Genomic DNA, 23,913 nt, shown 5'->3' on the forward strand with positions numbered 1-23,913 from the left:
GCAGCGCCCTGCTCGCTGCCCCCCGGGCTGCCGTGGCCTTTGGCCTTTTGGTCCTCTCTAGTGGCTCTGCGGCCGCCTGAGCACGGGCCAGCTGCTTTGGGGATTGTCTTGCTCCCCGCTGCCTTGTGGTGGCTTTCCACGGAACTGCAGAGCTTGGGGCTCGTCAGAGCTCTGTCCTCTCCCCAGTGCTCCCTCCTCTCCCTTCTTCCCTTGCGGGCCTGGGACACTCTCTGTGAGCTGCCATCCTGTTCGCTCACTTTGCCTTCCTGTGGCAAGCTTGAGACGAGGGTCCCCTCATCGTCCTTGTCGGCTCTTGCTTTGACAGTCTTGCTGGTAGGTTCTGCTCCGACCACAGTCATGCCGGCCCCTGGGGAGAGGCTGGTGGACGTGCTGGAAGCATACTCTGAATTGTTCTCAGCACCTGCCAAGGCCGTTTTCCCGCTCCTCAGGGATGTTGTGGCAGTGTCCCCAGTGGCTCTGTTGGTTTTGCTTCCTCCGGGCCCGTCGCTGGCTGTGGCTGCTATGGCCGTGCTCCGCTCTTCAGCGGCAGGAGACTTGATCACTGCCGTGCTCAAAGCACCTGCTGCGGTGCCTCCTGCCACCCCTGCTGTCTCCACCTTTGTCGTTGACTGCGATGCTGACGCTTTGTCGAGCCCTGTAGTAGGTTTTGCTTTTGCAGGGGCCACATCGGGCATGGTATCGGGCTTGTGGGAGTCCAGTTGGATTCCGTGCCCCCCAGCAAAAGCTGCAGGCGTGGCCCCGGCCACCTCAGGGCACGTGTGCAGGCTGCTGACGTTCACCTGGTCCTGATGCCCCTTTCCTTGGAAATCCTCCATGGCCGGGCTCCTCCCGTCCTGCTCCTCCTCGAACACAGGCATGCAGGGCATGTCCCAGACGGGAACGGCATAGGTGTTGATTTCACTGTCCACTGGTGGTCGCAGGAGGTAAATCAGCTGTTCCCACTCGGCGAAGAGGTCTTCCCGCGCGTCCAGAGGGGGACACAGCTGCAGGTAGAAGCAGCGGCCAGTGGCAAGCTTCACGCGCAGCTGTTGTTTCTCACGATTGTGAGTGGAGATCCTCACGAACTCCAAGGGAAGGAGCCTGGTGAGCTCTAAGGTCTTTGCAGCCTTGTGGCTCTTGCCCTTGGTGGCCTGGCTGCGCTCGGCATGCTTTTCACACCCGGTGGCCTGTTGGGCCAGCAGCATGATGCCTGGGAGTGGGAGGACGGGGCTGGTGGATGTGATGCCCATGGTCACCAGGCCGCCCCAGTTGTGCACGTCAATCGCTTCTCCCCTCTTCGTGACCTGGATGAAGTCGCTCTCGAATATCGGCGCGTACTTGAAATGGTCGTATTCGCCCTTGTGCAGTTGCTGCTGCAGCTTCCCCGTGGTGGTGTTGAACAGGTCCACCCAGGTGCTGCTCCGGGCCGTGTGATACGGGAGCAGAGAGTCCCCACTCATGGCTGTCTTTGATCACGACAGGCAGCGCGGTTAAGGCGGCTCCCTGGCTCTTCCCTCCCTCGGCCTCACTGGCAGAAGAGCGAGCTGCGATGCTCATGCGTCACACAGGCGGCCCTGTGGCAAGTCTTCCAAGCCCGCCCCACAGGCCCCCACTTTTGCCTCTGGGTCTCCCAGAGGCAGGGGTGTGGGTAGGGGCACAGATGATCACAGTTGGGACGCTCTAGGGCGCCTGGAGCCCAGACTGAATCTCTTCAAGTGTGTCGAGAGGTATGGTAGGCTCCCCCTCCGCCTCTCCTCACTTCTGCTTCTGGGTTTTTATCTCCCCAAGAGGCTGTGGTGAACTTCCGTCCTAGTGAGAGAAGTAACCACTTTGTCAGCCTAACCCCCTGGCACAGCCTATTTATCCTCTGATGCCCTTTGTGACCTATCAGTGTCACAAAGCCCTTTGTGACCTATCACTGTCACAGAGCCCTTTGCCTCATCCCCCAGCTGCCCCCTCAGGGCAGGGCCCCCATCCTCTCCCAAACATCCCATTGCCCCCGCGGAGGACAGGGCCATCCTGCCAGGGACTCAGGTGCGTTACCAAAATAAAAATGTCTTCAAGTGGGAAAGTTTTGTGTGGGTCCTTTTTCTTTTCCTCCCCCAAATTCAGCTACTGGATGAAATCTATAGCAATGTAAGACGATGGGATCAATTTGAACCATTTAAGCTCATGGTTTAATTGTATCGAATAGGGCAGAGTTGGCAGTGGCGGTCCTTACTGTGTCCTTTCATAAAATCTCAGTAAACGTGGACGATGGTGAGTGCCAGTTCCCCTGTGAAGCCTTCCCTAACCCAGAACTCCTTCCCATGCCCCAGACCCCCTCCTCTGAATAGATCCAGTCCCCAAACACACGTCTCTCATTGTATTTGTCACTCAGAGTTGTGAACATGACTCGTGCTGTCCTGTCTCCTCCACCATCTGTGTACCTCTGTGCGGGACCGGGGTGGCACACTGTCTGAAAGTTGTTGCACCGAGGTAGCTCCCTCTCTGCACCATCACCTGCCACCTTGAGCAAGTCCTTCAAATGCTCTGAACTTCCGCTTGCTTATCCGCAAAGTGGAAAGACGTGAGAATCGGAAGGGGGCACACACATTCAAGAACTTTATAAACAGCTAAGGGCTATGCACGTGTTGCTTTCCCCGTAAATTTATTTTATTATTTATTTTTGGCTTCTCTTGTTCGGGAGCACGGGCTCTAGGCATGCGGGCTTCGGTAGTTGTTGCTCGCGGGCTCTAGAGCACAGGCTCAGTAGTTGTGGCGCACGGGCTTCGTTGCTCCATGGCATGTGGGTTCTTCCTGGACCAAGGATCAAACCCGGTTCCCCTGCATCGGCAGGCGGATCCTTAACCACTGCGCCACCAGGGAAGTCCCTGTGCACGTGTTTTTAATGCATTTTCTTCCTTCAGACTAGTGTTTCCCTGCACTTGCCTGTGTGGAAATCATCAGATCAAAGGAGTGTGATGTGATCTTTTTGTAATTTCTCCTCCTTGGGTCCAAGGAAAAGCTGGTGGAGAGTAAAGCATTAATTGCGGCTCCCTGCAGCTCCTAGTCTTCTGGGAAACTCTGGGTTAATTCTGGGGTCAGGAACCTTGTTTGGCCAGGGGAAACAGTGCATATGTGTAGGTCTTGGGCTGGCTCCCTTTCTCATCAGTGCTCCCAACCAAGTGCCCACCATTCCGTCCACCAACAGAAGAGACCTCTCCCCAGCCTCCCGTGATGAGGTCTGTGGAAGTCACAAACTGGAGGTCCAATCAACAAGGATGCTCTGACCTAACAAATACTCTCCCTCATGTGAGGTTTAAGGATTTGGTTTTGGAGCCCCAGAAGAAAAAAGTTCCTGCAGATTTGGTGTGGAGAAACCCTTGTGAGCAGGGCATTCAAAAGTTGAATTAGTGGCTGGAGGAGGACTGGATGCTGGACGTTCCAGGAGTGAACGCTGGAATTCCAGGTGGGAGCCTGTTTCTGGCCGCAGCACGGGTCATGCCAGAGGCTAGAGGTAGAAGCCTGGGAGCCAGACACAGCTCAAGGGTGGACTGGATGCTCTCAAGATAAGGCCAGCTAAGAGCAGTGAGCTCACTGAAGTTCGAAAACCGGCTTCTGGCCCCCACCCCTCCCTCCCCTCAATCTAGTAAAATTGATGCTCATCTCTGTAGTGTTGGAACATGATGGTAAGGATGGTGGTGCCGCGGGTTCTTGTGCTGGTCCTAGCTCAGGCTTGTTTGCTTGCTTCCTTCGCATACTACAGACAGGGCTTTGCATAGAGAAGTGGGCTGGTGGATCACTGTTCTGCAAAGATCCCATTGTGCGACTGCAGCAGGTTACCTTCTCTGAGCCTCAGTGTTCTCATCTGTGAAATAGGCATATCGTTCCTTCTTTTCCTAATAACCAAACAAGTGTTCTTGTACTTTATCTTAAATAAATGTCCTTTAATGATGCCAAGCCTTTCTGACATCATTTTTGTGCATAAATACAAGTGATTAAAAGAGAAAGGCATTGGCCAATAACTTCATCACAACTGCCACGGTGATTGTAGGACCATCCTGATTTCAGAGTTAGTAAAATGTGAAAACTACAACACCTGTGTACCTACCATCTTGCTTCAGAGACAGAACAATTCCCAGCAGCACTAACAGCCTTGTGTCAACCTCCTTGACTTAGGCTTTCCACCCTAGAGAAAACTGTCCTCCATTTTGTGTTGACTCTTCCCTCAGGTTTAGCTACCGTTTTTTTAAACATGGACCCTATGCAATCCGTTGTTTGAGCTTGTTTCAGAATGGTTCCATGAGTGGAACTGTATCCCATTCTTTTGATGTTTTTAAAAACCATGAGAAGTTGATCTATGCTAATGTGTGTAGCTCATTTATTTTTCACTATTGAATATGCCAATCTCATCCTATCCTGCTGTATGAATTCTGCTGATGGAAATTTGGGCTGTTGCCCGTGTTGTGCTGTTAAGGTATTTTTGCTCTAAACATTCTCAGAGTTGTTTCTTAGACCATGTGTGTTTCTCCAGGGTATATACCTGGGCAGGGAACGGCTAAGTCTAGATGAGAGTGCTTGCTGTTCTGATTGCTAGCTAATACTGCCGCCCTTATTTCTGTCCACTGAATAGCCCGAGGGGACATGAGTCCTGTTCTGGCTCTGTTTACAGACCTTCAGGGGGAATAAGCATTTATTAAAAGAATAGGGGGGGGATTCCCTGCTGGCGCAGTGGTTGAGAGTCCACCTGAGGATGCAGGGAACATGAGTTCGTGCCCCGGTCCTGGAAGATCCCACAGGCCGCGGAGCGGCTGGGCCCGTGAGCCATGGCCGCTGGGCCTGCGCATCCAGAGCCTGTGCTCCGTGACGGCAGAGGCCACAACAGTGAGTGGCCCGCGTACCGCAAAAAAAAAAAAAAAAAAAAAAAAAAAAGAATAGCGGGATAGTGAAGGAGAGCTTCCCAGACCATAGTCTGACTTTGAGCCATGGCCCTGGGGGGCAAAGCCAGAAAGGAGTGGAAGCCAGATGGAGCAGTGCTGTTGGCGCTGAGCATGCGTGTGAGGCGGGGCTGCCCTTGCCTGGACACTGGGTCTCAGACTGTGGCACAGCTGACATCACAGAATCCACTGTGAGGCTACGGCTGGGCTTCGGGACCTAGAAATTCAGACAAAACACTGCATGCGTTCTCAGACTGTTTAAATTGCAGTAAGGAAGCTGAAATGGGCTCTCCAGGGGTATTTCCCAGAGCCCTGGTCCCCTTTGCAGCTCCCAGCTCCAGGTCCTATTGATGGCCTTCAACGGTCACTGGCTCCATGGTCTCAGATGTCACACCAGTGATTTCCAGGCCCTGGCCACTCTCTGCTGTCTCTGTCATGGCCTCCACTCGGGTCCCTTCCACTGACTCCGCCAGGATGCTCCCATGTTTAGTTCGTGATGAGGCCACTGTCTTTTTTGTAAGTCTGGCTCTCACATTCCTGAAGAAAGAGCTGATCCTGCTGAGTATGTTGGTGGTGGGACCTGAACGCGCTGGAGATAAGCTCCTGCCCGATTTGTGCGAGGTCTTGGACTCACTGGTGATAGGAGCACGGCTGATGCCTTTGGGAGCAGCGCCCTGCTCGCTGCCCCCCGGGCTGCCGTGGCCTTTGGCCTTTTGGTCCTCTCTAGTGGCTCTGCGGCCGCTTGAGCACGGGCCAGCTGCTTTGGGGATTGTCTTGCTCCCCGCTGCCTTGTGGTGGCTTTCCACGGAACTGCAGAGCTTGGGGCTCGTCAGAGCTCTGTCCTCTCCCCAGTGCTCCCTCCTCTCCCTTCTTCCCTTGCGGGCCTGGGACACTCTCTGTGAGCTGCCATCCTGTTCGCTCACTTTGCCTTCCTGTGGCAAGCTTGAGACGAGGGTCCCCTCATCGTCCTTGTCGGCTCTTGCTTTGACAGTCTTGCTGGTAGGTTCTGCTCCGACCACAGTCATGCCGGCCCCTGGGGAGAGGCTGGTGGACGTGCTGGAAGCACACTCTGAATTGTTCTCAGCACCTGCCAAGGCCGTTTTCCCGCTCCTCAGGGATGTTGTGGCAGTGTCCCCAGTGGCTCTGTTGGTTTTGCTTCCTCCGGGCCCGTCGCTGGCTGTGGCTGCTATGGCCGTGCTCCGCTCTTCAGCGGCAGGAGACTTGATCACTGCCGTGCTCAAAGCACCCGCTGCGGTGCCTCCTGCCACCCCTGCTCTCTCCACCTTTCTCGTTGACTGCGATGCTGACGCTTTGTCGAGCCCTGTAGTAGGTTTTGCTTTCGCAGTGGCCACATCGGGCATGGTATCGGGCTTGTGGGAGTCCAGTTGGATTCCGTGCCCCCCAGCAAAAGCTGCAGGCGTGGCCCCGGCGACCTCAGGGCACGTGTGCAGCCTGCTGACGTTCACCTGGTCCTGATGCCCCTTTCCTTGGAAATCCTCCACGGCCGGGCTCCTCCCGTCCTGCTCCTCCTCGAACACAGGCATGCAGGGCATGTCCCAGACGGGAACGGCATAGGTGTTGCTTTCACTGTCCACTGGTGGTCGCAGGAGGTAAATCAGCTGTTCCCACTCGGCGAAGAGGTCTTCCCGCGCGTCCAGAGGGGGACACAGCTGCAGGTAGAAGCAGCGGCCAGTGGCAAACTTCACGCGCAGCTGTTGTTTCTCACGATTGTGAGTGGAGATCCTCACGAACTCCAAGGGATAGAGCCTGGTGACCTCTAAGGTCTTTGCAGCCTTGTGGCTCTTGCCCTTGGTGGCCTGGCTGCGCTCGGAGTGCTTTTCACAGCCGGTGGCCCGTTGGGCCAGCAGCATGATGTCTGGGAGCGGGAGGACGGGGCTGGTGGATGTGATGCCCATGGTCACCAGGCCGCCCCAGTTGTGCACGTCAATCGCTTCTCCCCTCTTCGTGACCTGGATGAAGTCGCTCTCGAATATCGGCGCGTACTTGAAATGGTCGTATTCGCCCTTGTGCAGTTGCTGCTGCAGCTTCCCCGTGGTGGTGTTGAACAGGTCCACCCAGGTGCTGTTCCGGGCCGTGTGATACGGGAGCAGAGAGTCCCCACTCATGGCTGTCTTTGATCACGACAGGCAGCGCGGTTAAGGCGGCTCCCTGGCTCTTCCCTCCCTCGCCCTCACTGGCAGAAGAGCGAGCTGCAATGCTCATGCGTCACACAGGCTGCCCTGTGGCAAGGCTTCCAAGCCCGCCCCACAGGCCCCCACGTTTGCCTCCGGGTCTCCCAGAGGCAGGGGTGTGTGTAGGGGCACAGATGATCACAGTTGGGACGCTGTAGGGCGCCTGGAGCCCAGGCTGAATCTCTTCAAGTGTGTCGAGAGGTACGGTAGGCTCCCCCTCCGCCTCACCTCACTTCTGCTTCTGGGTTTTTATCTCCCCAAGAGGCTGTGGTGAACTTCCGTCCTAGTGAGAGAAGTAACCACTTTGTCAGCCTAACCCCCTGGCACAGCCTATTTATCCTCTGATGCCCTTTGTGACCTATCAGTGTCACAAAGCCCTTTGTGACCTATCACTGTCACAGAGCGCTTTGCCTCATCCCCCAGCTGCCCCCTCAGGGCAGGGCCCCCATCCTCTCCCAAACATCCCATTGCCCCCGCGGAGGACAGGCCCATCGTGCCAGGGACTCAGGTGCGTTACCAAAATAAAAATGTCTTCAAGTGGGAAAGTTTTGTGTGGGTCCTTTTTCTTTTCCTCCCCCAAATTCAGCTACTGGATGTAATCTATAGCAATGTAAGACGATGGGATCTATTTGAACCATTTAAGCTCATGGTTTAATTGTATCGAATAGGGCAGAGTTGGCAGTGGCGGTCCTTACTCTGTCCTTTCATAAAATCTCAGTAAACGTGGATGATGGTGAGTGCCAGTTCCCCTGTGAAGCCTTCCCTAACCCAGAACTCCTTCCCATGCCCCAGACCCCCTCCTCTGAATAGATCCAGTCCCCAAACACACGTCTCTCATTGTATTTGTCACTCAGAGTTGTGATCATGACTCGTGCTGTCCTGTCTCCTCCACCATCTGTGTACCTCTGTGCGGGACCGGGGTGGCACACTGTCTGAAAGTTGTTGCACCGAGGTAGCTCCCTCTCTGCACCATCACCTGCCACCTTGAGCAAGTCCTTCAAATGCTCAGAACTTCCGCTTGCTTATCCGCAAAGTGGAAAGATGTGAGAATCGGAAGGGGGCACACACATTCAAGAACTTTATAAACAGCTAAGGGCTATGCACGTGTTGTTTTTCCCGTAAATTTATTTTATTATTTATTTTTGGCTTCTCTTGTTGGGGAGCACGGGCTCTAGGCGTGCGGGCTTCGGTAGTTGTGGCTCGTGGGCTCTAGAGCACAGGCTCAGTAGTTGTGGTGCACGGGCTTAGTTGCTCCGTGGCATGTTGGATCTTCCTGGAACAGGGCTCGATCCCGGGTCCCCTGCTTCGGCAGGCGGATCCTTAACCACTGCGCCACCAGGGAAGTCCCTGTGCACGTGTTTTTAATGCATTTTCTTCCTTCAGACTAGTGTTTCCCTGCACTTGCCTGTGTGGAAATCATCAGATCAAAGGAGTGTGATGTGATCTTTCTGTAATTTCTCCTCCTTGGGTCCAAGGAAAAGCTGGTGGAGAGTAAAGCATTAATTGCGGCTCCCTGCAGCTCCTAGTCTTCTGGGAAACTCTGGGTTAATTCTGGGGTCAGGAACCTTGTTTGGCCAGGGGAAACAGTGCATATGTGTAGGTCTTGGGCTGGCTCCCTTTCTCATCAGTGCTCCCCACCAAGTGCCCACCATTCCGTCCACCAACAGAAGAGACCTCTCCCCAGCCTCCCGTGATGAGGTCTGTGGAAGTCACAAACTGGAGGTCCAATCAACAAGGATGCTCTGACCTAACAAATACTCTCCCTCATGTGAGGTTTAAGGATTTGGTTTTGGAGCCCCAGAAGAAAAAAGTTCCTGCAGATTTGGTGTGGAGAAACCCTTGTGAGCAGGGCATTCAAAAGTTGAATTAGTGGCTGGAGGAGGACTGGATGCTGGACGTTCCAGGAGTGAACGCTGGAATTCCAGGTGGGAGCCTGTTTCTGGCCGCAGCCCGGGTCATGCCACAGGCTAGAGATAGAAGCCTGGGAGCCAGACACAGCTCAAGGGTGGACTGGATGCTCTCGAGATAAGGCCAGCTAAGAGCTGTGAGCTCACTGAAGTTCGAAAACCGGCTCCCGGCCCCCACCCCTCCCTCCCCTCAATCTAGTAAAATTGATGCTCATCTCTGTAGTGTTGGAACATGATGGTAAGGATGGTGGTGCCGCGGGTTCTTGTGCTGGTCCTAGCTCAGGCTTGTTTGCTTGCTTCCTTCGCATACTACAGACAGGGCTTTGCATAGAGAAGTGGGCTGGTGGATCACTGTTCTGCAAAGATCCCATTGTGCGACTGCAGCAGGTTACCTTCTCTGAGCCTCAGTGTTCTCATCTGTAAAATAGGCATATCGTTCCTTCTTTTCCTAATAACCAAACAAGTGTTCTTGTACTTTACCTTAAATAAATGTCCTTTAAACATGCCAAGCCTTTCTGATATCATTTTTGTGCATAAATACAAGTGATAAAAAGAGAAAGGCATTGGCCAATAACTTCATCACAACTGCCACGGTGATTGTAGGACCATCCTGATTTCAGAGTTAGTAAAATGTGAAATGTACAACACCTGTGTACCTACCATCTAGCTTCAGAGACAGAACAATTCCCAGCAGCACTAACAGCCTTGTGTCAACCTCCTTGAGCTAGCCTTTCCACCCTAGAGTAAACTGTCCTCCATTTTGTGTTTACTCTTCCCTCAGGTTTAGCTACCGTTTTTTTAAACACGGACCCTATGCAATCCGTTGTTTGAGCTTGTTTCAGAATGGTTCCATGAGTGGAACTGTATCCCATTCTTCTGATGTTTTTAAAAACCATGAGAAGTTGATCTATGCTAATGTGTGTAGCTCATTTATTTTTCACTATTGAATATGCCAATCTCATCCTATCCTGCTGTATGAATTCTGCTGATGGAAATTTGGGCTGTTGCCCGTGTTGTGCTGTTAAGTTATTTTTGCTCTAAACATTCTCAGAGTTGTTTCTTAGACCATGTGTGTTTCTCCAGGGTATATACCTGGGCAGGGAACGGCTAAGTCTAGATGAGAGTGCTTGCTGTTCTGATTGCTAGCTAATACTGCCGCCCTTATTTCTGTCCACTGAATAGCCCGAGGGGACATGAGTCCTGTTCTGGCTCTGTTTACAGACCTTCAGGGGGAATAAGCGTTTATAAAAAAATAGGGGGGGTTTCCCTGGTGGCGCAGTGGTTGAGAGTCCACCTGAGGATGCAGGGAACATGAGTTTGTGCCCTGGTCCTGGATGATCCCACAGGCCGCGGAGCGGCTGGGCCCGTGAGCCATGGCCGCTGGGCCTGCGCGTCCGGAGCCTGTGCTCCATGACGGGAGAGGCCACAACAGTGAGTGGCCCGCGTACCGCAAAAAAAAAAAAAAAAAAAAAAAAAAAAGAATAGCGGGAGAGTGAAGGAGAGCTTCCCAGACCATAGTCTGACTTTGAGCCATGGTCCTGGGGGGCAAAGCCAGAAAGGAGTGGAAGCCAGATGGAGCAGTGCTGTTGGTGCTGAGCATGCGTGTGAGGTGGGGCTGCCCTTGCCTGGACACTGGGTCTCAGACTGTGGCACAGCTGACATCACAGAATCCACTGTGAGGCTACGGCTGGGCTTCGGGACCTAGAAATTCAGACAAAACACTGCCTGCGTTCTCAGACTGTATGTTTTTTTTATTTAAATTGCAGTAAGGAAGCTGAAATGGGCTCTCCAGGGGTATTTCCCAGAGCCCTGGTCCCCTTTGCAGCTCCCAGCTCTAGGTCCTATTGATGGGCTTCAACGGTCACTGGCTCCATGGTCTCAGATGTCACACCGGTGATTTCCAGGCCCTGGCCACTCTCTGCTGTCTCTGTTATGGCCTCCACTCGGGTCCCTTCCACTGGCTCCGCCAGGATGCTCCCATGTTTATTTCGTGATGAGGCCACGGTCTTTTTTGTAAGTCTGGCTCTCACATTCCTGAAGAAAGAGCTGATCCTGCTGAGTATGTTGGTGGTGGGACCTGAACGCACTGGAGATAAGCTCCTGCCCGATTTGTGCCAGGTCTTGGACTCACTGGTGATAGGAGCACGGCTGATGCCTTTGGGAGCAGCGCCCTGCTCGCTGCCCCCCGGGCTGCCGTGGCCTTTGGCCTTTTGGTCCTCTCTAGTGGCTCTGCGGCCGCCTGAGCACGGGCCAGCTGCTTTGGGGATTGTCTTGCTCCCCGCTGCCTTGTGGTGGCTTTCCACGGAACTGCAGAGCTTGGGGCTCGTCAGAGCTCTGTCCTCTCCCGAGTGCTCCCTCCTCTCCCTTCTTCCCTAGCGGGCCTGGGACACTCTCTGTGAGCTGCCATCCTGTTCGCCCACTTTGCCTTCCTGTGGCAAGCTTGAGACGAGGGTCCCCTCATCGTCCTTGTCGGCTCTTGCTTTGACAGTCTTCTGGTAGGTTCTGCTCCAACCACAGTCATGCCGGCCCCTTGGGAGAGGCTGGTGGACGTGCTGGAAGCACACTCTGAATTGTTCTCAGCACCTGCCAACGCCGTATTCCCGCTCCTCAGGGATGTTGTGGCAGTGTCCCCAGTGGCTCTGTTGATTTTGCTTCCTTCGGGCCCGTCGCTGGCTGTGGCTGCTATGGCCGTGATCCGCTCTTCAGCGGCAGGAGACTTGATCACTGCCATGCTCAAAGCACCCGCTGCGGTGCCTCCTGCCACCCCTGCTGTCTCCACCTTAATCATTGACTGCGATGCTGACACTTTGTCGAGCCCTGTAGTAGGTTTTGCTTTCGCAGTGGCCACATCGGGCATGGTATCGGGCTTGTGGGAGTCCAGTTGGATTCCGTGCCCCCCAGCAAAAGCTGCAGGCATGGCCCCGGCCACCTCAGGGCACGTGTGCAGGCTGCTGACGTTCACCTGGTCCTGATGCCCCTTTCCTTGGAAATCCTCCACGGCCAGGCTCCTCCCGTCCTGCTCCTCCTCGAACACAGGCATGCAGGGCATGTCCCAGACGGGAACGGCATAGGTGTTGCTTTCACTGTCCACTGGTGGTCGCAGGAGGTAAATCAGCTGTTCCCACTCGGCGAAGAGGTCTTCCCGCGCGTCCAGAGGGGGACACAGCTGCAGGTAGAAGCAGCGGCCAGTGGCAAGCTTCACGCGCAGCTGTTGTTTCTCACGATTGTGAGTGGAGATCCTCACGAACTCCAAGGGAAGGAGCCTGGTGAGCTCTAAGGTCTTTGCAGCCTTGTGGCTCTTGCCCTTGGTGGCCTGGCTGCGCTCGGCGTGCTTTTCACAGCCGGTGGCCCGTTGGGCCAGCAGCATGATGTCTGGGAGCGGGAGGACGGGGCTGGTGGATGTGATGCCCATGGTCACCAGGCCGCCCCAGTTGTGCACCTCAATCGCTTCTCCCCTCTTCCTGACCTGGATGAAGTCGCTCTCGAATATCGGCGCGTACTTGAAATGGTCGTATTCGCCCTTGTGCAGTTGCTGCTGCAGCTTCCCCGTGGTGGTGTTGAACAGGTCCACCCAGGTGCTGCTCTGGGCCGTGTTATACGGGAGCAGAGAGTCCCCACTCATGGCTGTCTTTGATCACGACAGGCAGCGCGGTTAAGGCGGATCCCTGGACCTTCCCTCCCTCGGCCTCACTGGCAGAAGAGCGAGCTGCAATGCTCATGCGTCACACAGGCTGCCCTGTGGCAAGTCTTCCAAGCCCGCCCCACAGGCCCCCACGTTTGCCTCCGGGTCTCCCAGAGGCAGGGGTGTGTGTAGGGGCACAGATGATCACAGTTGGGACGCTGTAGGGCGCCTGGTGCCCAGGCTGAATCTCTTCAAGTGTGTCGAGAGGTACGGTAGGCTCCCCCTCCGCCTCACCTCACTTCTGCTTCTGGGTTTTTATCTCCCCAAGAGGCTGTGGTGAACTTCCGTCCTAGTGAGAGAAGTAACCACTTTGTCAGCCTAACCCCCTGGCACAGCCTATTTATCCTCTGATGCCCTTTGTGACCTATCAGTGTCACAAAGCCCTTTGTGACCTATCACTGTCACAGAGCCCTTTGCCTCATCCCCCAGCTGCCCCCTCAGGGCAGGGCCCCCATCCTCTCCCAAACACCCCATTGCCCCCACGGAGGACAGGCCCATCCTGCCAGGGACTCAGGTGCGTTACCAAAATAAAAATGTCTTCAAGTGGGAAAGTTTTGTGTGGGTCCTTTTTCTTTTCCTCCCCCAAATTCAGCTACTGGATGAAATCTATAGCAATGTAAGACGATGGGATCAATTTGAACCATTTAAGCTCATGGTTTAATTGCATCGAATAGGGCAGAGTTGGCAGTGGCGGTCCTTACTCTGTCCTTTCATAAAATCTCAGTAAACGTGGACGATGGTGAGTGCCAGTTCCCCTGTGAAGCCTTCCCTAACCCAGAACTCCTTCCCATGCCCCAGACCCCCTCCTCTGAATAGATCCAGTCCCCAAACACACGTCTCTCATTGTATTTGTCACTCAGAGTTGTGATCATGACTCGTGCTGTCCTGTCTCCTCCAACATCTGTGTACCTCTGTGCGGGACCGGGGTGGCACACTGTCTGAAAGTTGTTGCACCGAGGTAGCTCCCTCTCTGCACCATCACCTGCCACCTTGAGCAAGTCCTTCAAATGCTCTGAACTTCCGCTTGCTTATCCGCAAAGTGGAAAGACGTGAGAATCGGAAGGGGGCACACACATTCAAGAACTTTATAAACAGCTAAGGGCTATGCACGTGTTGTTTTTCCCGTAAATTTATTTTATTATTTATTTTTGGCTTCTCTTGTTGGGGAGCACGGGCTCTAGGTGTGCGGGCTTCGGTAGTTGTGGCTCGCGGGCTCTAGAGCACAGGCTCAGTAGTTGTGGCGCACGGGCTTAGTTGCTCCGTGGCATGTGGGATCTTCCTGGACCAGGGCTCGAACCCGGGTCCCCTGCGTCGGCAGGCGGATCCTTAAACACTGCGCCACCAGGGAAGTCCCTGTGCACGTGTTTTTAATGCATTTTCTTCCTTCAGACTAGTGTTTCCCTGCACTTGCCTGTGTGGAAATCATCAGATCAATGGAGTGTGATGTGATCTTTCTGTAATTTCTCCTCCTTGGGTCCAAGGAAAAGCTGGTGGAGAGTAAAGCATTAATTGCGGCTCCCTGCAGCTCCTAGTCTTCTGGGAAACTCTGGGTTAATTCTGGGGTCAGGAACCTTGTTTGGCCAGGGGAAACAGTGCATATGTGTAGGTCTTGGGCTGGCTCCCTTTCTCATCAGTGCTCCCCACCAAGTGCCCACCATTCCGTCCACCAACAGAAGAGACCTCTCCCCAGCCTCCCGTGATGAGGTCTGTGGAAGTCACAAACTGGAGGTCCAATCAACAAGGATGCTCTGACCTAACAAATACTCTCCCTCATGTGAGGTTTAAGGATTTGGTTTTGGAGCCCCAGAAGAAAAAAGTTCCTGCAGATTTGGTGTGGAGAAACCCTTGTGAGCAGGGCATTCAAAAGTTGAATTAGTGGCTGGAGGAGGACTGGATGCTGGACGTTCCAGGAGTGAACGCTGGAATTCCAGGTGGGAGCCTGTTTCTGGCCGCAGCCCGGGTCATGCCACAGGCTAGAGGTAGAAGCCTGGGAGCCAGACACAGCTCAAGGGTGGACTGGATGCTCTCGAGATAAGGCCAGCTAAGAGCTGTGAGCTCACAGAAGTTCGAAAACCGGCTCTCGGCCCCCACACCTCCCTCCCCTCAATCTAGTAAAATTGATGCTCATCTCTGTAGTGTTGGAACATGATGGTAAGGATGGTGGTGCCGCGGGTTCTTGTGCTGGTCCTAGCTCAGGCTTGTTTGCTTGCTTCCTTCGCATACTACAGACAGGGCTTTGCATAGAGAAGTGGGCTGGTGGATCACTGTTCTGCAAAGATCCCATTGTGCGACTGCAGCAGGTTACCTTCTCTGAGCCTCAGTGTTCTCATCTGTAAAATAGGCATATCGTTCCTTCTTTTCCTAATAACCAAACAAGTGTTCTTGTACTTTACCTTAAATAAATGTCCTTTAAAGATGCCAAGCCTTTCTAACATCATTTTTGTGCATAAATACAAGTGATTAAAAGAGAAAGGCATTGGCCAATAACTTCATCACAACTGCCACGGTGATTGTAGGACCATCCTGATTTCAGAGTTAGTAAAATGTGAAAACTACAACACCTGTGTACCTACCATCTTGCTTCAGAGACAGAACAATTCCAAGCAGCACTAACAGCCTTGTGTCAACCTCCTTGACTTAGCCTTTCCACCCTAGAGAAAAATGTCCTCCATTTTGCCTTGACTTTTCCCTCAGGTTTAGCTACCGTTTTTTTAAACATGGACCCTATGCAATCCGTTGTTTGAGCTTGTTTCAGAATGGTTCCATGAGTGGAACTGTATCCCATTCTTCTGATGTTTTTAAAAACCATGAGAAGTTGATCTATGCTAATGTGTGTAGCTCATTTATTTTTCACTATTGAATATTCCAATCTCATCCTATCCTGCTGTATGAATTCTGCTGATGGAAATTTGGGCTGTTGCCCGTGTTGTGCTGTTAAGTTATTTTTACTCTAAACATTCTCAGAGTTGTTTCTTAGACCATGTGTGTTTCTCCAGGGTATATACCTGGGCAGGGAACGGCTAAGTCTAGATGAGAGTGCTTGCTGTTCTGATTGCTAGCTAATACTGCCGCCCTTATTTCTGTCCACTGAATAGCCCGAGGGGACATGAGTCCTATTCTGGCTCTGTTTACAGACCTTCAGGGGGAATAAGCGTTTATAAAAAGAATAGGGGGGTTTCCCTGGTGGCGCAGTGGTTGAGAGTCCACCTGAGGATGCAGGGAACATGAGTTCGTGCCCCGGTCCTGGAAGATCCCACAGGCCGCGGAGCGGCTGGGCTTGTGAGCCATGGCCGCTGGGCCTGCGCGTCCGGAGCCTGTGCTCCGTGACGGGAGAGGCCACAACAGTGAGTGGCCCGCGTACCGCAAAAAAAAAAAAAAAAAAAAAAAAAGAATAGCGGGAGAGTGAAAGAGAGCTTCCCAGACCATAGTCTGACTTTGAGCCATGGTCCTGGGGGGCAAAGCCAGAAAGGAGTGGAAGCCAGATGGAGCAGTGCTGTTGGTGCTGAGCATGCGTGTGAGGTGGGGCTGCCCTTGCCTGGACACTGGGTCTCAGACTGTGGCACAGCTGACATCACAGAATCCACTGTGAGGCTACGCCTGGGCTTCGGGACCTAGAAATTCAGACAAAACACTGCCTGCGTTCTCAGACTGTATGTTTTTTTATTTAAATTGCAGTAAGGAAGCTGAAATGGGCTCTCCAGGGGTATTTCCCAGAGCCCTGGTCCCCTTTGCAGCTCCCAGCTCTAGGTCCTATTGATGGGCTTCAACGGTCACTGGCTCCATGGTCTCAGATGTCACACCGGTGATTTCCAGGCCCTGGCCACTCTCTGCTGTCTCTGTTATGGCCTCCACTCGGGTCCCTTCCACTGGCTCCGCCAGGATGCTCCCATGTTTATTTCGTGATGAGGCCACTGTCTTTTTTGTAAGTCTGGCTCTCACATTCCTGAAGAAAGAGCTGATCCTGCTGAGTATGTTGGTGGTGGGACCTGAACGCACTGGAGATAAGCTCCTGCCCGATTTGTGCGAGGTCTTGGACTCACTGGTGATAGGAGCACGGCTGATGCCTTTGGGAGCAGCGCCCTGCTCGCTGCCCCCCGGGCTGCCGTGGCCTTTGGCCTTTTGGTCCTCTCTAGTGGCTCTGCGGCCGCCTGAGAACGGGCCAGCTGCTTTGGGGATTGTCTTGCTCCCCGCTGCCTTGTGGTGGCTTTCCACGGAACTGCAGAGCTTGGGGCTCGTCAGAGCTCTGTCCTCTCCCGAGTGCTCCCTCCTCTCCCTTCTTCCCTTGCGGGCCTGGGACACTCTCTGTGAGCTGCCATCCTGTTCGCTCACTTTGCCTTCCTGTGGCAAGCTTGAGACGAGGGTCCCCTCATCGTCCTTGTCGGCTCTTGCTTTGACAGTCTTGCTGGTAGGTTCTGCTCCGACCACAGTCATGCCGGCCCCTGGGGAGAGGCTGGTGGACGTGCTGGAAGCATACTCTGAATTCTTCTCAGCACCTGCCAAGGCCGTTTTCCCGCTCCTCAGGGATGTTGTGGCAGTGTCCCCAGTGGCTCTGTTGGTTTTGCTTCCTCCGGGCCAGTCGCTGGCTGTGACTGCTATGGCCGTGCTCCGCTCTTCAGCGGCAGGAGACTTGATCACTGCCGTGCTCAAAGCACCCGATGCGGTGCCTCCTGGACCCCTGCTGTCTCCACCTTAATCGTTGACTGCGATGCTGACGCTTTGTCGAGCCCTGTAGTAGGTTTTGCTTTCGCAGTGGCCACATCGGGCATGGTATCGGGCTTGTGGGAGTCCAGTTGGATTCCGTGCCCCCCAGCAAAAGCTGCAGGCGTGGCCCCGGCCACCTCAGGGCACGTGTGCAGGCTGCTGACGTTCACCTGGTCCTGATGCCCCTTTCCTTGGAAATCCTCCACGGCCGGGCTCCTCCCGTCCTGCTCCTCCTCGAACACAGGCATGCAGGGCATGTCCCAGACGGGAACGGCATAGGTGTTGCTTGCACTGTCCACTGGTGGTCGCAGGAGGTAAATCAGCTGTTCCCACTCGGCGAAGAGGTCTTCCCGCGCGTCCAGAGGGGGACACAGCTGCAGGTAGAAGCAGCGGCCAGTGGCAAGCTTCACGCGCAGCTGTTGTTTCTCACGATTGTGAGTGGAGATACTCACGAACTCCAAGGGAAGGAGCCTGGTGAGCTCTAAGGTCTTTGCAGCCTTGTGGCTCTTGCCCTTGGTGGCCTGGCTGCGCTCGGAGTGCTTTTCACAGCCGGTGGCCCGTTGGGCCAGCAGCATGATGTCTGGGAGCGGGAGGACGGGGCTGGTGGATGTGATGCCCATGGTCACCAGGCCGCCCCAGTTGTGCACGTCAATCGCTTCTCCCCTCTTCGTGACCTGGATGAAGTCACTCTCGAATATCGGCACGTACTTGAAATGGTCGTATTCGCCCTTGTGCAGTTGCTGCTGCAGCTTCCCCGTGGTGGTGTTGAACAGGTCCACCCAGGTGCTGCTCCGGGCCGTGTGATACGGGAGCAGAGAGTCCCCACTCATGGCTGTCTTTGATCACGACAGGCAGCGCGGTTAAGGCGGCTCCCTGGCCCTTCCCTCCCTCGGCCTCACTGGCAGAAGAGCGAGCTGCGATGCTCCTGCGTCACACACGCGGCCCTGTGGCAGGTCTTCCAAGCCCGCCCCACAGGCCCCCACGTTTGCCTCCGGGTCTCCCAGAGGCAGGGGTGTGTGTAGGGGCACAGATGATCACAGTTGGGACGCTGTAGTGTGCATGGAGCCCAGGCTGAATCTCTTCAAGTGTGTCGAGAGGTACGGTAGGCTCCCCCTCCGCCTCACCTCACTTCTGCTTCTGGGTTTTTATCTCCCCAAGAGGCTGTGGTGAACTTCCATCCTAGTGAGAGAAGTAACCACTTTGTCAGCCTAACCCCCTGGCACAGCCTATTTATCCTCTGATGCCCTTTGTGACCTATCAGTGTCACAAAGCCCTTTGTGACCTATCACTGTCACAGAGCCCTTTGCCTCATCCGCCAGCTGCCCCCTCAGGGCAGGGCCCCCATCCTCTCCCAAACATCCCATTGCCCCCGCGGAGGACAGGCCCATCCTGCCAGGGACTCAGGTGCGTTACCAAAATAAAAATGTCTTCAAGTGGGAAAGTTTTGTGTGGGTCCTTTTTCTTTTCCTCCCCCAAATTCAGCTACTGGATGAAATCTATAGCAATGTAAGACGATGGGATCAATTTGAACCATTTAAGCTCATGGTTTAATTGTATCGAATAGGGCAGAGTTGGCAGTGGCGGTCCTTAGTCTGTCCTTTCATAAAATCTCAGTAAACGTGGACGATGGTGAGTGCCAGTTGCCCTGTGAAGCCTTCCCTAACCCAGAACTCCTTCCCATGCCCCAGAACCCCTCCTCTGAATAGATCCAGTCCCCAAACACACGTCTCTCATTGTATTTGTCACTCAGAGTTGTGATCATGACTCGTGCTGTCCTGTCTCCTCCACCATCTGTGTACCTCTGTGCGGGACCGGGGTGGCACACTGTCTGAAAGTTGTTGCACCGAGGTAGCTCCCTCTCTGCACCATCACCTGCCACCTTGAGCAAGTCCTTCAAATGCTCTGAACTTCCGCTTGCTTATCCGCAAAGTGGAAAGACGTGAGAATCGGAAGGGGGCACACACATTCAAGAACTTTATAAACAGCTAAGGGCTATGCACGTGTTGTTTTTCCCATAAATTTATTTCATTATTTATTTTTGGCTTCTCTTGTTGGGGAGCACGGGCTCTAGGCGTGCGGGCTTCGGTAGTTGTGGCTCGCGTGCTCTAGAGTACAGGCTCAGTAGTTGTGGCGCACGGGCTTTGTTGCTCCGTGGCATGTGGGATCTTCCTGGACCAGGGCTCGAACCCAGGTCCCCTGTGTCGGCAGGCGGATCCTTAACCACTGCGCCACCAGGGAAGTCCCTGTGCACGTGTTTTTAATGCATTTTCTTCCTTCAGACTAGTGTTTCCCTGCACTTGCCTGTGTGGAAATCATCAGATCTATGGAGTGTGATGTGATCTTTCTATAATTTCTCCTTCTTGGGTCCAAGGAAAAGCTGGTGGAGAGTAAAGCATTAATTGCGGCTCCCTGCAGCTCCTAGTCTTCTGGGAAACTCTGGGTTAATTCTGGGGTCAGGAACCTTGTTTGGCCAGGGGAAACAGTGCATATGTGTAGGTCTTGGGCTGGCTCCCTTTCTCATCAGTGCTCCCCACCAAGTGCCCACCATTCCGTCCACCAACAGAAGAGACCTCTCCCCAGCCTCCCGTGATGAGGTCTGTGGAAGTCACAAACTGGAGGTCCAATCAACAAGGATGCTCTGACCTAACAATACTCTCCCTCATGTGAGGTTTAAGGATTTGGTTTTGGAGCCCCAGAAGAAAAAAGTTCCTGCAGATTTGGTGTGGAGAAACCCTTGTGAGCAGGGCATTCAAAAGTTGAATTAGTGGCTGGAGGAGGACTGGATGCTGGACGTTCCAGGAGTGAACGCTGGAATTCCAGGTGGGAGCCTGTTTCTGGCCACAGCCCGGGTCATGCCACAGGCTAGAGGTAGAAGCCTGGGAGCCAGACACAGCTCAAGGGTGGACTGGATGCTCTCGAGATAAGGCCAGCTAAGAGCTGTGAGCTCACTGAAGTTCGAACACCGGCTCCCGGCCCCCACCCCTCCCTCCCCTCAATCTAGTAAAATTGATGCTCATCTCTGTAGTGTTGGAACATGATGGTAAGGATGGTGGTGCCGCGGGTTCTTGTGCTGGTCCTAGCTCAGGCTTGTTTGCTTGCTTCCTTCGCATACTACAGAAAGGGCTTTGCATAGAGAAGTGGGCTGGTGGATCACTGTTCTGCAAAGATCCCATTGTGAGACTGCAGCAGGTTACCTTCTCTGAGCCTCAGTGTTCTCATCTGTGATATAGGCATATCGTTCCTTCTTTTCCTAATATCCAAACAAGTGTTCTTGTACTTTACCTTAAATAAATGTCCTTTAAAGATGCCAAGCCTTTCTGACATCATTTTTGTGCATAAATACAAGTGATTAAAAGAGAAAGGCATTGGCCAATAACTTCATCACAACTGCCACGGTGATTGTAGGACCATCCTGATTTCAGAGTTAGTAAAATGTGAAAACTACAACACCTGTGTACCTACCATCTTGCTTCAGAGACAGAACAATTCCCAGCAGCACTAACAGCCTTGTGTCAACCTCCTTGACTTAGGCTTTCCACCCTAGAGAAAACTGTCCTCCATTTTGTGTTGACTCTTCCCTCAGGTTTAGCTACCGTTTTTTTAAACATGGACCCTATGCAATCCGTAGATCGAGCTTGTTTCAGAATGGTTCCATGAGTGGAACTGTATCCCATACTTTTGATGTTTTTAAAAACCATGAGAAGTTGATCTATGCTAATGTGTGTAGCTCATTTATTTTTCACTATTGAATATTCCAATCTCATCCTATCCTGCTGTATGAATTCTGCTGATGGAAATTTGGGCTGTTGCCCATGTTGTGCTGTTAAGTTATTTTTGCTCTAAACATTCTCAGAGTTGTTTCTTAGACCATGTGTGTTTCTCCAGGGTATATACCTGGGCAGGGAACGGCTAAGTCTAGATGAGAGTGCTTGCTGTTCTGATTGCTAGCTAATACTGCCGCCCTTATTTCTGTCCACTGAATAGCCCGAGGGGACATGAGTCCTGTTCTGGCTCTGTTTACAGACCTTCAGGGGGAATAAGCGTTTATAAAAAGAATAGGGGGGTTTTCCCTGGTGGCGCAGTGGTTGAGAGTCCACCTGAGGATGCAGGGAACATGAGTTCGTGCCCCGGTCCTGGAAGATCCCACAGGCCGCGGAGCGGCTGGGCCCGTGAGCCATGGCCGCTGGGCCTGCGCGTCCGGAGCCTGTGCTCCGTGACGGGATAGGCCACAACAGTGAGTGGCCCGTGTACCGCAAAAAAAAAAAGAAAAAAAAAAAGAATAGCGGGAGAGTGAAGGAGAGCTTCCCAGACCATAGTCTGACTTTGAGCCATGGTCCTGGGGGGCAAAGCCAGAAAGGAGTGGAAGCCAGATGGAGCAGTGTTGTTGGTGCTGAGCATGCGTGTGAGGTGGGGCTGCCCTTGCCTGGACACTGGGTCTCAGACTGTGGCACAGCTGACATCACAGAATCCACTGTGAGGCTACGGCTGGGCTTCGGGACCTAGAAATTCAGACAAAACACTGCCTGCGTTCTCAGACTGTATGTTTTTTTATTTAAATTGCAGTAAGGAAGCTGAAATGGGCTCTCCAGGGGTATTTCCCAGAGCCCTGGTCCCCTTTGCAGCTCCCAGCTCTAGGTCCTATTGATGGGCTTGAACGGTCACTGGCTCCATGGTCTCAGATGTCACACCAGTGATTTCCAGGCCCTGGCCACTCTCTGCTGTCTCTGTTATGGCCTCCACTCGGGTCCCTTCCACTGGCTCCGCCAGGATGCTCCCATGTTTATTTCGTGATGAGGCCACTGTCTTTTTTGTAAGTCTGGCTCTCACATTCCTGAAGAAAGAGCTGATCCTGCTGAGTATGTTGGCGGTGGGACCTGAACGCACTGGAGATAAGCTCCTGCCTGATTTGTGCGAGGTCTTGGACTCACTGGTGATAGGAGCACGGCTGATGCCTTTGGGAGCAGCGCCCTGCTCGCTGCCCCCCGCACTGCCGTGGCCTTTGGCCTTTTGGTCCTCTCTAGTGGCTCTGCGGCCGCCTGAGCACGGGCCAGCTGCTTTGGGGATTGTCTTGCTCCCCGCTGCCTTGTGGTGGCTTTCCACGGAACTGCAGAGCTTGGGGCTCGTCAGAGCTCTGTCCTCTCCCCAGTGCTCCCTCCTCTCCCTTCTTCCCTTGCGGGCCTGGGACACTCTCTGTGAGCTGCCATCCTGTTCGCTCACTTTGCCTTCCTGTGGCAAGCTTGAGACGAGGGTCCCCTCATCGTCCTTGTCGGCTCTTGCTTTGACAGTCTTGCTGGTAGGTTCTGCTCCGACCACAGTCATGCCGGCCCCTGGGGAGAGGCTGGTGGACGTGCTGGAAGCATACTCTGAATTGTTCTCAGCACCTGCCAATGCCGTTTTCCCGCTCCTCAGGGATGTTGTGGCAGTGTCCCCAGTGGCTCTGTTGGTTTTGCTTCCTCCGGGCCCGTCGCTGGCTGTGGCTGCTATGGCCGTGCTCCGCTCTTCAGCGTCAGGAGACTTGATCACTGCCGTGCTCAAAGCACCCGCTGCGGTGCCTCCTGCCACCCCTGCTGTCTCCACCTTAATCGTTGACTGCGATGCTGACGCTTTGTCGAGCCCTGTAGTAGGTTTTGCTTTCGCAGTGGCCACATCGGGCATGGTATCGGGCTTGTTGGAGTTCAGTTGGATTCCGTGCCCCCCAGCAAAAGCTGCAGGCGTGGCCCCGGCCACCTCAGGGCACGTGTGCAGGCTGCTGACGTTCACCTGGTCCTGATGCCCCTTTCCTTGGAAATCCTCCACGGCCGGGCTCCTCCCGTCCTGCTCCTCCTCGAACACAGGCATGCAGGGCATGTCCCAGACGGGAACGGCATAGGTGTTGCTTTCACTGTCCACTGGTGGTCGCAGGAGGTAAATCAGCTGTTCCCACTCGGCGAAGAGGTCTTCCCGCGCGTCCAGAGGGGGACACAGCTGCAGGTAGAAGCAGCGGCCAGTGACAAGCTTCACGCGCAGCTGTTATTTCTCACGATTGTAAGTGGAGATCCTCACGAACTCCAAGGGAAGGAGCCTGGTGAGCTCTAAGGTCTTTGCAGCCTTGTGGCTCTTGCCCTTGGTGGCCTGGCTGCGCTCGGCGTGCTTTTCACAGCCGGTGGCCCGTTGGGCCAGCAGCATGATGTCTGGGAGCGGGAGGACGGGGCTGGTGGATGTGATGCCCATGGTCACCAGGCCGCCCCAGTTGTGCACGTCAATCGCTTCTCCCCTCTTCGTGACCTGGATGAAGTCGCTCTCGAATATCGGCGCGTACTTGAAATGGTCGTATTCGCCCTTGTGCAGTTGCTGCTGCAGCTTCCCCGTGGTGGTGTTGAACAGGTCCACCCAGGTGCTGCTCCGGGCCGTGTGATACGGGAGCAGAGAGTCCCCACTCATGGCTGTCTTTGATCACGACAGGCAGCGCAGTTAAGGCGGCTCCCTGGCCCTTCCCTCCCTCGGCCTCACTGGCAGAAGAGCGAGCTGCGATG

The 23,913-nt window shown here is 54.1% G+C and overlaps 1 protein-coding gene across 1 annotated transcript in view; it reads right to left on the reverse strand.

Moving 5' to 3' along the window:
* Nucleotides 1-1,173: 1,173 nt before the first annotated feature.
* The window catches only part of LOC309801690 (Golgi-associated RAB2 interactor protein 4-like), a gene marked incomplete at both ends in the record, with an annotated part of 50,630 nt that continues 27,890 nt past the window's right edge, over nucleotides 1,174-23,913 (reverse strand). Inside the window, one exon of the mRNA XM_082646763.1 lies at nucleotides 1,174-1,210. Coding sequence (XP_082502889.1) covers nucleotides 1,174-1,210 — 37 coding nt within the window. The remainder of the gene's footprint in view (nucleotides 1,211-23,913) is intronic.

Source organism: Mesoplodon mirus (assembly GCF_964341445.2).
Source record: "Mesoplodon mirus genome assembly, contig: SUPER_3_unloc_2, whole genome shotgun sequence".
In the NCBI taxonomy this organism is placed as follows: Eukaryota; Metazoa; Chordata; class Mammalia; order Artiodactyla; family Ziphiidae; genus Mesoplodon; species Mesoplodon mirus.